We start from the raw sequence: 13,355 nt of genomic DNA on the forward strand, positions 1-13,355 counted from the left end.
GATGATTAGGGACCCAGGCAGGGAATTTTGATTGCCCCAGAATTAAAAGACGCATCCTGCAAATCAGTGGCAAGACCAGGTGAATTGTATTTTGGTGTTTTCTTTGTAAACCCGATATTTTATATTTTGTTTTAAAAGTAGCAGTAATAAGAAAAACATATTTTTGCTGGCTCTGCCTCCCATCAGGAGCCAAACGTTTTGCAGTGAACACAGTGCCAGCCGTATTTCGTACATTAGTATATAATTCTTGTTAATTAGCAATAATTTACGTTAAGAGCATAGAAAATGTTGAGGTTACAGGTTTTATATCTGTACATTTGATCATCTTGTTATTTTCAAGAACTTTGCCTCCTATAAAATTAATTAGGTGAAATGTGGAGGTGTAATCAGCAACCTCTGAATTACCACTTCATTTCCTGGTTTTGATTGTAAATCAGCCCAGTCGGTACAGACTTTAGCAAAGTCTATTTTTGTTTAGCGCTACTTTTAACTGTCTGGTGTCAAAGCAGCGGGTTACCTTCCACTGCTAAATAATACTGACAGCGTCAGAAAGAAATCAGGCCGCGGGAAAACATTATAATTGAGTAATGATTATGCAGAGCTCCTCGCTAAGCCAGTTGTAAGGGGAATACGGGTTATTTTGTGTCTTTTGCTGCGGAGGGTTGGTGAGCTGGAAGTTAGATTTGCAAAATACCTTTGTCTGCGGCATGCAGCGAGCTACTGGTGGAATTAGTCCTGCAATAATTTACTCCCTCGGTCCGAACGCAGGGAACGGCTGGGGAGAAAAACGCCGTGCCCAGCAATCCCGCAGAAACACCCTGCTCCTCTCCCGGCTTCCCGAGGAGTGTGCGTGAAACACACGTTGTGTGTCTTATCTTGTCGGTCTGTAAGTTTAGAAGAAAACCCCAGCGATTAAGATGTTGTTTTTATTAATACGAATGTAACCTTCATATTCCTGTGGTTGACCTTACGTTAAATTAGAAGTAGTACTAGAGGCAAGAAATGATGGACTGGATCCCTGTGTCCTAGTTGGAGCTGAGGTACGGCGAGGTAGTGTGCTCTTTCAATATTATTTTACGCAGCACAACTGGGAGCTACTCCAGATCTTCCTCCTCAATATTCAGCCTAGGTAGGGTTGAAATAAATTTAACCTGAGTTCACTGGATTTTTGCACTTTATCAAAATCAGTTCCAATATCGTGCAGTCAAATTAAAATCTATTTTTTGATTCTCTGTGGCTTTAAGTTCATTAAATGTGAAATTGGCAGCCAGCTAAAGAAGGTCAGGCTGATTAACTGTTTAGGAGTTGTAATTCTGTCTCACTTGCGTTACCTGGCAGTGTTTTGAGGTGGGTTGTATTTGTAGTACCCTCTCCTCCTGCTCGCTGCTGTTAGCCTGCGTGTTGTATTGTGCAGGTAGAGGAATACCAACACGCTCCTGGTATTTATTTTTTTTTCTCGTGAAAGGCAATAGTGACGGTGACTGCACGCGGATTGCCAAGGTATTTCTCTGCAAACTTAACCAAAAAAAAAAAGCCCACAGAAAAGAGAGCTGTGTCTGCCTCGTTAGAGCATCCACTGGTGATTCTGTGAGCAGAAATAGCCTCATAATGAAGCTTTTTGGAGCTCATTCAGAAAATTTGTCAACTTTGACAACATTAGGCAAGGTATTTTGAGTTTGAAGAAGGCACTTCTCACTGTTGTGAGGAAATGTGGCAGTCGCTTGGCCACGCTGATTTTTAGATGCTCGGGGCCACCAGTGCTAACACGTTCAAGATCATTTAGGCATTCCTTTATTTCAGGATGAAAAAGGAAAAATGACTAATTGCCTTCTTTCCTTAAGTACTGAAAAATATCCCACCTAGCTAATATCTCTGGGTGGAATCGGTTGTGAATTTGCTATTTATTTGAATCCTGAGGAGTAGCTGAAAAGTGAGAGGTGCCTCCCCCCGCCCCGCAGGCGTTTCTGCTGCACTTGCTTTTTATCATTTCGGTTTCCGCCATTTATTTATTTATTTGTCTCGTCCCCTCCCTCCCCCACGAATAACTCCCAGCTTTCGAATTTTTAAATTGGAAGCCATAAACGGCCTGATAGGGATAGTGACACAAATACATACGTATATGTATGCACGTGCGTTATAAGGGCTATATGCGCGCGTGTGTCGGTGCCTGGGTGTGTGCGGCCGTGCGGTCTGGCTCTCCCCCTCTTTTCTTTTACACACACACGCATGCTACCTGCACGGCCTGTATAGGGAATATGCAATATCTGTATGTTGAAACGCCTTTTCTCTGCGCCTGCACCCGCGTAGTTCAGGCCTCTAAATTTTAGAAAGTAGGTCTGGCTGGTGGAAAACACACACCCCTGTGTGTGTGAGAGAGCGCGTGCAGTGCTTTTAGCCTTGAATTCGTATACGTAAATGGTACATCCGGCAATAAAACACGGTATTTGCTTCTCTTCGTAGTGCCACGAGAGTTTTGCAGTGTATTCTTTCAGCCCATTCATTTAATTTTACCACCGAATCGTTCAATCAAGTCAGAAATGTGTCCTCACGTAGGAACACAGAGACAGTTGCAGTGCTCGCTCTCCTGAGTTCTGCATGCTACAGCTGCTTCTGCAAAATCTCTTCCCTGTAACTGATGAATTCATCTCCTCGCTGCCGTGCTAATAGCCGTGTTGCATGGGTTGAGTTGGGGGGGGGCAGGCGCACGTTGTGAGCAGAGTGTAATATTCATGAAGAGGGGGCTCGGCGCGTTCCTCCCCCCGCGCCCGGTGCCTTTCCCGAGAGCTCTAATGATTCTCCTTTTGTTTCTCAAACTGCAGCCGAACCTCTTGAAGCCATTCTCACTGATGACGAACCTGAACATGGCACATTGGGAGCTCCGGAAGGGGACCACGACCTCCTCACTTGTGGCCAGTGTCAGATGAACTTCCCGTTGGGGGACATTCTTATTTTTATTGAGCACAAACGGAAACAATGCAATGGCAGTCTCTGCTTAGAGAAGGCTGTGGATAAGCCACCTTCACCCTCACCAAGTGAGCTGAAAAAAGCATCCAATCCTGTGGAGGTTGGCATCCAGGTTACGCCAGAGGATGACGATTGTTTATCAACGTCATCTAGAGGAATTTGCCCTAAGCAGGAACATATAGCAGGTAAATTAAAGCAAGGAGAAGTGTTTGCGAGTTTATTTCCGTTTCAGTTGCAACGTAGCATGTTCGCAGTTGTAAACTGCTGTGTCTGTCTCTCTGTTCTGCTCGCCGTGACGGCCGATGCGTTAAACACCCTGCCTTCGGTTAGTGGCGAGCGCACGACCGGTATTTCCTAGTGCCTGCAGGATCAACAGGCACGTGCCGTGCCAGCCGGTATTTCTAACAGTATTGTTTGAGGCTGCTCTCGTGATTTGCCTGTATTGTAGTCACCGTCTCCCGGTGTCTCGCCTGCCGTAGTGCTGCAGGAGGAGATTTCAGAGCCTGCCACGCGATAAAGCGAGGAGCTTTCGAGTCTTTGGCAAAGTCAGGGGTGAAAGAGTTAACCGAGCATCAGCCAGCCTTGGTTCCATATTGGCTGTCAGCGTATGGACTGTAATTAAACACAGCCCCATGGCAAAGTGACACCACCGACCTTGACTTTAAGATGCCATTTTCGACTGGCCAGGCCAGAGTAGAGAGGGCAGTTGCTGAAGCGCACAGACATGCTTATTCGAAAAGTTTAAGGGCATGTTGGAAATTTCAAAAGGTTGGTTTGACAGGAAAGGCCGCTCTCTGCAGCCTGCCTCCTCAGCCAAATGATAAATGCTTCGCTGTGCTCTCTCTTGTCTCTGATGTGGTTTTGACAGATGTATCTTGATTTTGTTTGCGGTTTACACAACCACATGTCAGCCGTACAAATGTCCGAGGCAGAGTTCTGTTTTGTGCAACAAACAATATGAAATGTAATTTAAAAAAAAAAGGGTAAATAATTCCATTTCTTAGCATTTTTTTTTTTTTTAAAAACCAGAAAGCCAATCACCACGCAGATATTTTCACAAATGAGGTTAAAAAAATAGAGCGTACTACGTGAAAGAAAATCCCAGAGCCCTGGGAGCATAACAAGGCACGCTCTGCTTTTAAAATCCTGCTAGTAAACAAGAGCACTACCCATTTGCAGCGAGCGTTGCAAATCACTTCAAACCGCGCCAATACTACCGGTCGAAAAAGGCGAGACCGCGGCGTATCAACAGCAACAAATGCCTGAACCGGTTTCAAACCCCCCCTGCCAGCGATGTTTGGGATGTGGCACTGCCAGGACCTCTCTTCGGGGAGCCCGCAGGACCGCTCGGGGTTGTCAGAGGCGCAGTACATCGTCACATGATGTGCTGGAGCTTGTCTTGGGCTTGCTTTGGCCACAAAGTTAAACCATAATAGGGCAGTAGGCGCTGGGAGGTTCAGCGCGATGCTCCCGCAGCCTCCCTGGCCTCCAAACTGGCCGGCAAATCACACTGGAAAGCTGTACTTTTGAAGGTTTTGCGGTGGCAGCAAATACGTATCAGTACGTGTGCGTCTGTCTGCGCATGTGTATATATATGTATGCAAAGCCATGAGCGTACGCGTGCACGTGTAAGGTGAATGAATATATACTATTTCTGCAGAGTAATAGGTATTACTTTGAATACACGTATGTATTTATGTTTAAGAGGAAGCAGAGGCTCAGCTACTGCTAAGCTACATTTTTAATGAGACTTAGGAACCCCAATAATTCCGCATATTGCACTTCCCAGCCACGGATGTTAAAGGTGGTTTTTTTTTTCCCTAGAGTGGTAGAGGGCAGTGCCCATTTCCATGTGCTGCCTGCGATCTGACGGAAAACGAGCAGAAGCGTAGGGCATGATTAATGAAGCGGGAGCCTGGCGGAAGGGATTTGTAGTCTTCCGAGCTCTGGAGCCATACTAAATCACCAAATATGGAGGAGCGGCGGTATGATGTAACGCTGTATTTACGTACGGCGCCGCTCTGTTGAAAAGACAAAACACAGTATCTGTCAAGCAAGAATTAAACCCGCTCTCCTTGCTGTGGTCCCAAATAGGTCCCTTGGCCGGAGGGACGGCCACGCCGGGGAGTTCTGCATGAGGGGAAACTCCTCAGCTGAGGGTTTTGCTCTGGCACTTGTTTGGCGCGGGAGACTCGGCGAGCCAAATCACGCTTTCGCGTGGCGCGGGTGACGTGAAGCGAGGAGGATTTGGCCTGGCGTGGTATCATGGGGCCGTTAATTCAGAAAAGGCTGTTGTTTTAACTGACTTTAAATGTTCGGTGAGTGGAGGGCAATGGGTAAAGAGCGGTGCACATCGCCAGGGGCCAGATCCTGCTTGCTTTCCCACGTAGGGATCGCTTTTGCTGTGCAGGTGGGCCTGGCTGCGAGCAGGCTCGGGTCTGTGGTGCAAGCCACGAGCACTGTTGTGAGTAGAGACCGAGCTGCAGTTGTCCAGACATCTCCTATCCCAGGTTTTCTGCGTGGTGGTGCCCTGCCGTGCCCGCAGATGGGAGGTCCAAGAGCCCAGGCCTTCTGCACCTCCCCGGCCGGGACGGAGCCGAGCGGCGCTGGGGTCCCCTGCTTGTTCCCAGCGGTGGGAAATGCAGTCGGGCTGCAGGAGGGGCGAAGGAGCACCAGGAGTTATGGGGTCTTGCACTGTCCCTCCCCTTCGTGTCTTCATCTCCCCTTCCACTTGGATGAGCTTAGCTCCCTCGTATCCCAAAGAAGTGTGGCAATAGCTGGAGTGACCCATTGCTTGTAGCCGGGAGTTTGCAGGGTCAGGCAGTAAAATTACCAGTGAGGGTCTTGGAGTGAGCTGTGGAGTTCAGGTTTATGGAAGGCCCCTGCAGTGAACCTCAGGCTCTTCCAATTACAGTATTTTATATCTGATTGCTGTGCAAGAATGCAAAATGCAAAAAGATGTGAGCGTGGAATTAGAAGAAAAAAAAGGATAGAGGTTGCCTGTAGAAAAATGTACAGGAGTTTAGTGAACTGATTCTTCCTGGTAAGAGACCAGAAAATATGTTTTTAGAAGCAATGTAAAAATGTTCCCAATTAATCGTTAGGCTGAAAGAGGTGTTACAGGTTAGCCCTGGATGCAGTATGTGCTCTGTCTGCAGTTTTGTAGTCCGTGAGTTGGTGTTTGACAGTAAAAGATCATCTTAAGATAAGTAATGGTTAAGAATCGGCTCATCTAAAGACAAGGAAGGAGGCAGCGAGTCATTCAAATGCAGGGAGAAACGATGTCTGTTTTAACCGTCGATAGGCTGCTCTTTATCCTCACCGTTTTCCAGAGACGGGGATGATTACAAGAGCTTATATGTATGTGTGCAACCTGTGCAGTAGCTGTGAGATCCATATAGGTGCAGGCATGCGTACCTGTCTCTTCCGTGTGGGTGCCTGCCTGCGCGTAGCTTTGACTTGCTATAAAATTTTGAGTGATGCTGATCCAGCGCTATAGCTGAAATGCCATAAATTGAACTGAAAATTAATAGGATATGTTGTGTGGGTCCAATGAGGCAGCTTTCATCAATATGTATGTCAAAGCCTCACCACCAGATACCGGCAGCCCGTGATTTGCAGTGAGTGCTATGGCAGGGCTTTAGTTATCCGCTCTCATATTTTACAATAGGGGGAAATATTAACTGAAGTATCTAGAGATCAGTGAATGTAAAATTGCTGTTCACTTATTGAAAAGGCCGAAGAAATATTTATCGTCCGCCGGTGTCAGGTTTTAGCCGTTTGTTTGTTGAATGTATAAATCCGAGGGAATTAATGAACGGTTGTTTTTTTTGGGTGAGGAAGGATCTTAAATGTTACTTGGATTCAGTTGGAGGAACACTTTGGAGTGCTGCTGCATATTCCCCTTTATAATGCCGAGTGTGTATCTGCGGATGCCGTATTTACTGTACAAAGAGGGGAGGAGGAGGGGAGGTCATTTTTACTGCTCGAATCCTTTATTCTCAAGCTGCTTGTGGCATTCAAATAAAATACGTGGGAAAACAACGTAAGAAAAACCTCTGTCTGCAGTAATCGGGGGGAAGGTGGACGTAATTTGGTACTAAATTTTGGGCCAAGTACATTTGATTATTACCGTTCTCAGGAGGTGGTGTCTTTGACTAGTCATTACACCACAGAAATTTTCGTGGGCTGTTATTAGTAGTTGCCATTGTAATTCTGTAGGTTGTAAATTGCGATTCCTTCTTATTTTGTTTTGTTCCGGAGACAAAAAATTACTGATGTCTGCATTGAATAGTTAGCATTGCATCTGGACAATAAGATGAAAGCTTAAAAAAAAGGGGGGAAAAAAAGGAATATGGAAATATTTTGGAGTCAAATTCTGTCTGCTTTCCCCATACAAAGAAACAGAGAGCACAGGCTGGGTAAAACAGTCGCAGGCAGGAAAAATAGTGAGGGTGCTACCCAAAGGCTCCCGCTCCTGAGATTCGGAGCCCTGCGTACAAGCTGTATTTGTAAATAAGACAGAGAAAGGTTGTGAACCGGCAGCTTGGCTGTTTTGTCAAAGTACAATGTCAGAGAAACTCTTTCTAAGACAAATTGTAAATAGAAGTGTCACGATGATTGCATGATTGAGCTCCAGAAGTGTCTTGCAATTGTTGGCATTGTCAGAAGACTTTTGAAAGCTTAATTAAAGGCGGTGGCCTGTGCGGCTGTGAAATTTACTTCTCGGGGGGGGGAAAATGTAAAAAACGTAGGGGATCAAAAAGTTGCTCTAACGCTACTCGTGTGGGGATACGGGAAGAGTCAATAGTTTCTCTGCTTTCCCCGTTGCCTTTTATAAATAACGTTTTTTGAAGAAGCAAACACGTGACACCAGTATCATCCTTTGTACGAGGTAAAGATTGTGTTAGTTTTCCTATTCCCTGCTGTTCCAGACAGTTAATGTAAAAATGGCTTTTGATTGGAAACACAAATACGAGTTCACTCAAAGCACAGAAGCAGGGTAGAAAGTTTTCCTCTGCCTCGGCGTGATCCTTCCAGGGGGGCATCAGAGCGTCGCGGTGCCCTGAATCTTTCTGGTTTTTTGTTTCCTGCAAATCAGATCTTCTGGTTTAGAGGATGAGAAATATGTTTTGCATTCTTTCTCCTATTGTACGGGACATTTAATTGTGGAGCTCACCATGGGCTGAAGCATCGCTGCATCCAAAATGCTTGTGGTTGAAGAGGCAGCCCGGCGTGCGTTAAACTTCGTATAGATCTGAAAAGGCGCACGTTAGCATCACGTGCCGAAAGCTTTGAAAGTAATGCGCGTAATAAACGTAAGGCTCTGTGCAGCGAGTCCCAGCAACGAATCCTGGCTGATGGAAACTGAGGCAGGGAGTAAATTAAACACCTTCAAATTAGCCTGGTGGGAGAAATAAAGTCTTCCCTAAACATTCCCATAATTTGGTAATGCCTCTTTTAAAGGGGAGGAGGCCTATTAGCATCACCCCGTTTTGTATATGCGAGCCTCAGTCCATGAGCTCTTTCTTATTTCATTCAAATAATAAAGACGATTAAAGAGGCTTGCGAGGCAGCGTCAGGCAACGGGAGTTCAGCCTCCAGTTGTTTGCCTGCACGCATCCTCATTACGGAAATTTTTTGGACAAAATTCCCTTCAAGCTTCGGTCTGTTTTTATATCCAATAGTACCAGCTTTGTGTAATAAAAGGCGTTTAGCATCAAGCTGGACATGGCCTGGCACGTTGCCACTTGGTGGTTTGTTTTCTTTTTTTTAGCTAATCGCTGAGGATCTCTCGTTACCTTTCTGCTTGTTGTGATTTTGTTCGGGTCGCGGTGCTGCCAGCGATGTCGCGAGTCCAAGGAGGTCGTCTTCTCAGCCTGGCAGGCGTCTGAACGCAGCTTCCGTCCGGGAGGCTCTATTTTATGTGTCAGCTTCTGGGATATTGCACAAGTTCATAAAATACGCCGAGCTCGTATATTTTAATACATTAAGACCTATGCTTATACTGGTAGCATGGCCCTAAAATTAACCATTGGTTGGTTGGTTGTTTTTTTCCCCCCCCGGGCTAATGAACATATTTTATCTCACTTTGTACAAACACAGTAGCTCCAGCCTGCCTCCTGGTAACGTTGGGCATAGCAGGTTTAGGCCCACGGTGGTTGATATCAGTACATGCATTGCTGGGATTTATTACATACTTTTAAAAATAACAGGCACATTAATGGGCCCACAAACCACCCGAGCGGTTGGGATGATCTGTTTTCCATTTCATAATGAATTTCCGTGAAACTCAGTTTGCTCTTTAGGGCCCCCATCCTCCTGGGTGCGCTTTGCCCTGCCGGACACCGACCGAACAGCACCTGCGCTCTTAAATGCTTGCAGGAGCTGGACTGGCGACTGCGGACCCTCATGACCGAGCGCTCACATTATTCAAACCCTCCTGTGTTAATGACAAACCCATTTTGAAGCCCATAAACATCCTCCCCGTCTTCCTAATCAGGTTTAGTATGCAACGCATCCCGCGCGGGGTTCAGTGAGTTTGTTTCCCAACCTTTATTGGGCAGCTGCACTCGCTGTGCATCTTTAAAACATTTCAGCGAGGCTTTTCGCTCTTCTTCCATGAGGGCTGGTAACTTGGTGGCTGCTCCCTGGCTCATTCTTCATTCGGAGGTGGCATTGCCTCGGGTTGGCAAGGGAAAGGTTTGCGGTGTGGGGTGTGGTGAGGTCAGCCCCGATCCCAGCAGGGAATTTGTGTTCTTCATTTGCCTTTACAATCGGAGCACAGCTACTGTACCTTGGAGCAGCTCTCAGGTGTGAGCTCAGATGGGCACATGTAAATGTGCTGTCAGATGCAACACAGGAATATTAATGTTTCCTCACCACCATGCCATAATAAAGCTGTACACAGCCAGCTTAATATGCAGCCGGGCTGGGGAATTGTATAAAACTTCGATAGCCTAGCGTGAATGACAGCGGTGGAAAAAAATATTCAATATGCCACAGTTTGCATTCGTGTTTGCCTTTGATCTAAAGCAAAATGAAAACATCCGCTTCTTTCCCTTCTCATTTCTTATAGGTGTTCTTCCTCTGCAAAATTGGCTAGTAAGTAAGGAAAGAAAACAAAGTATGGGGCAGGGTGCAGAATTATTTGAAGCACGTTAACGCCAGCCTGATGGGGGTGTAATTTTTCCAAGTACTGGCAAACATTTATTTTTTATATTTGGGATTGTTTGATTTGCTTTTCATTCTTTTTTAGTATCTGGGTCTGGTCAAAACAAAGAAAATAGAGTCACCACAAACAGGGGCTGGAGCTCCCTTTGCCCCCGGCTGCAGGCACAGCCCAGGCTGTACATCCTCTTCACAGAGGTTGCATTTGCATCTTCTTCTGGGTTCAGATCTTCAGCTCCGTCCAAAGGTGTCTGTTTTTCAGCGTGGCTATGTTACAGGATTTCTAATAATGTGCTCATTTAACTGAATCAACAGCTGTCAGGAGCGGGTGTAGTAAATCCACAAAATGCACAAAGAAAAATACATACGTTTCCTGAAACAAAACACTTGAAACAAATTGGCTGCCAAAAAAAGCTGCTGAATTCTGGGTTTGCAGACAGTGCACCAAAGTGTTTCTTCTCTCTGCTCTCCCCAGAGACCTCTCCCCACTTGCCTGCTGCAATTCTGCTGGAACTTTGTACCCGAACAGGTTGCTGTTAAAAAAACCCCACCGCTTTCCCCTATTTGATGAGTATGGAGCTCAGCTCGAGCTTAGATTTTTGTGTTTTGCACTAAATAAATAGCTAAACCACCGAGACTGGAGCAAGAAGCAAAAACCAAATAACTGCATTACCGTCAAGGAAATGAGGTTTAATATCCCTGTGAAATAGCTGTCGAGGAGAAGCAGTGCTTCAACTCTGCCCTTCCAGGTAGGCGTTGTCAGGGTGGTGCTGAGGTCTGAAGCAGCTTCAGAGGGTGCTGAATTCGCACCGGAGCGGGTGCTGGCGGAGGGAGACCTGGGGAGCTTTGGTCAGTCAAAACCAAGGAGTCTCTGCTTCTATCCTCTCCCTGCTTTGCATAAGTGCTGAACAATTACACCTACAATTTGATCTTAGCCTCAGATAGAAAAACCTCTGCCTAAATAAACAATGGAATTACTGCTGAACAACAAAGGCTTAAAGAAGAGCCCTGCCTTCAGTGGTGTTATTATTGTTGTTGTGGATATTATTATTATTATTATTATTATTACTACTACTACTACTACTATTACTATAACTATTACGGTTTTTAAATAAACACACATTATAGTTCCTCACTCCTTAGGAAGTAAGGAGTTTAATTTTGCATTCATTGCTCACTTAATTGATTTAGCAGGCAGTAAAATATAAAATGCAAAAATAAAAATGCCCCCCTCGCCCCCCTCCAAATTCACAGCAATTAATTTGTCACCCAACGTTACTTTGCTACAGCATCACAGCTGGGTTTTTTTTCGGACATTGCGTGAATCATCTGGGTTTCGTTGCATTTTAGCTATTGAGTTCATTCTTTCTGGAGTAAGAGAATATATCAGCAAAACTGTCGTGCTTCAGCCAGGGCACGGCAAGTGCGTGGAGCATTTACTGCATGAGGGTGGCCAGGGGCTTTTCGCTGTGTTTTCTTTATTATCGATGCTGATTTTCATATTTAGGAAATAGTTGTTGTGCAAAGAGAAACAGTAGTTGGGGAGCCTTGCTCTCTTCGAGGAGGTAAAACACAATGGGATGCATTTGGAAAAAGAGAGTATTACCTCCCGAAAGATTATTTAGAGGCTTTATTATTTTGTAATAAACTATAAACTGTCCTGCGTTAAATTTGTGTTACATTAGAAAAAATCAATAAGGAAAAATTAAATTCCGATAAAGATACTCTTGGATCTTTGAAAACAACTGCTGTCCTTTTAACTAAAACATTTGAGGAGCTTCAAAGAGTATGTATTTCTTCTGATCTTAGAGCTGTGTGACTGGTAGCAGGGAAAAAAAAAATCTTATTCTACATACAAGTGGATTGCTTAACAAGTCAGCACAGACACATACTTGTTTGTACAATAGAGATAAAAATTCCTGTATAAAAATAATTCAGTTGCTGACAGCAGGCATTGTGCTGGGGCTGCCTCTTTTGTGTTGGCCGGGGGTCAGGGACCACGGCTCCCACTTTCTGCCGGGGGGAGGCTGTCACGATTGCTTGCTGGAGCCTGGAAATAAGTTAATTGCTTTATTTTAAGGAATACTCAGAGCCCAGTGGTGTGGTTTTTACGTCCGTGTGCCATCTCCGGAAGCAGTGAAAGAAGGGGGGGAAAAAATCTCCTAATGGGGGAGATGACCTGAAGGCAGTTTGGGAGACGTGGCCTTCAAGAGCCCGGCGACCCGGCGGTAGTTTCTAAACTTTTGTTTTTAATCTAATCCCGATTTATGCTGTCACATCCCGTATCGGCCGTCGATGAACTCTCATGTGAAGTAATGTTGGTGTCAGGGGGAATCGGTCAAAACCGGGGACTTGTGGCTGATACAGATGTTTGCCAGTGCGGCTTTTGCGGCGCTGGGTCCTATTCTGTCTAATAAATGTTTAAAAACGTGGGGCGTTAACACGGCCCCGGGCATCCTCTTTTTTGCTCTGCAGGGGTGCAGGTAAGATCAGCCATGAGGTTGGGGAAGGCTGGGGAGGTAGGAATAGAAATTATTTCGGCGTTCATCCATCCTTCAAAGCCAGGGTGCTGGGGAAGCAGGCGGCGCAGCCTTCCTTCCCCAACCTCCTCCTGCCCCCGGGGTCGCTGGCAAAGCCGGGGCTCCCCTCCTCTGCGCCCCTTGGGGGGCCGCAGGAGGTGCCGGCAGGATCAGGCCCCGATGGGGACAGCCGAGAGTGGAGCCAAGTTTGCGAGCGGCCGCCGGCGCTGAGCGGTCCCCCCGCAAACTCCTCTCTCTCTCTCTCTCGGCGGCGGCGGCTTCGCTCCGTGGGAGGAAAGCGACTTTCTCGGTGGCACGCTCCGGTGTGGAGATCTTTTCATCCCTCCTTTTTAAATGCAGCGAGTTCCTAAAATTAATGCTGCTGCACTTTGATGAAAATAATGTTTTTATAATACGTTTGCTGTTTACACGGAAGATGTGACTTGAGGGGAAAAAGGCTTTTTTGGAGGGTGGCGGAAATCTTGTTAATCTGCTCTTGGAGAGCGGCACACAATACTGCCTATGAGCAAGTCTGTGCTGCTTTTGATAAATTACCATGTTTAGAGATAGGTTTGGCTCTTAAGGGCTTAGTTTTCTGAACAAAGTCCATAACAATGTTTTCTGCCTCTGTTTGTCTCCAGCCCCTTTGGCTTGACTCGGAGCCCTGTGTTTAGTTGAAGCTCGGTCTGGAAGATATAACAA

The 13,355-nt window shown here is 46.0% G+C and overlaps 1 protein-coding gene across 10 annotated transcripts in view; it reads left to right on the forward strand.

The window, feature by feature from the left end:
- Positions 1-13,355, forward strand: part of BCL11A (BCL11 transcription factor A) — a 73,464-nt gene that overhangs the window by 3,324 nt on the left and 56,785 nt on the right. For 7 of the 10 annotated variants that reach the window (XM_075147773.1, XM_075147768.1, XM_075147771.1 and 4 more), the window contains exon 2: positions 2,820-3,149. In XM_075147773.1, the coding sequence (XP_075003874.1) occupies positions 2,820-3,149 (330 nt within the window). Of the gene's footprint in view, positions 1-20; positions 80-922; positions 1,130-2,819; positions 3,150-13,355 lie in introns of those variants that run through there. The other 3 variants (XM_075147769.1, XM_075147766.1, XM_075147767.1) reach the window with 3 other exon arrangements.

Source organism: Calonectris borealis, chromosome 3 (genome assembly GCF_964195595.1).
Source record: "Calonectris borealis chromosome 3, bCalBor7.hap1.2, whole genome shotgun sequence".
NCBI lineage: Eukaryota > Metazoa > Chordata > Aves > Procellariiformes > Procellariidae > Calonectris > Calonectris borealis.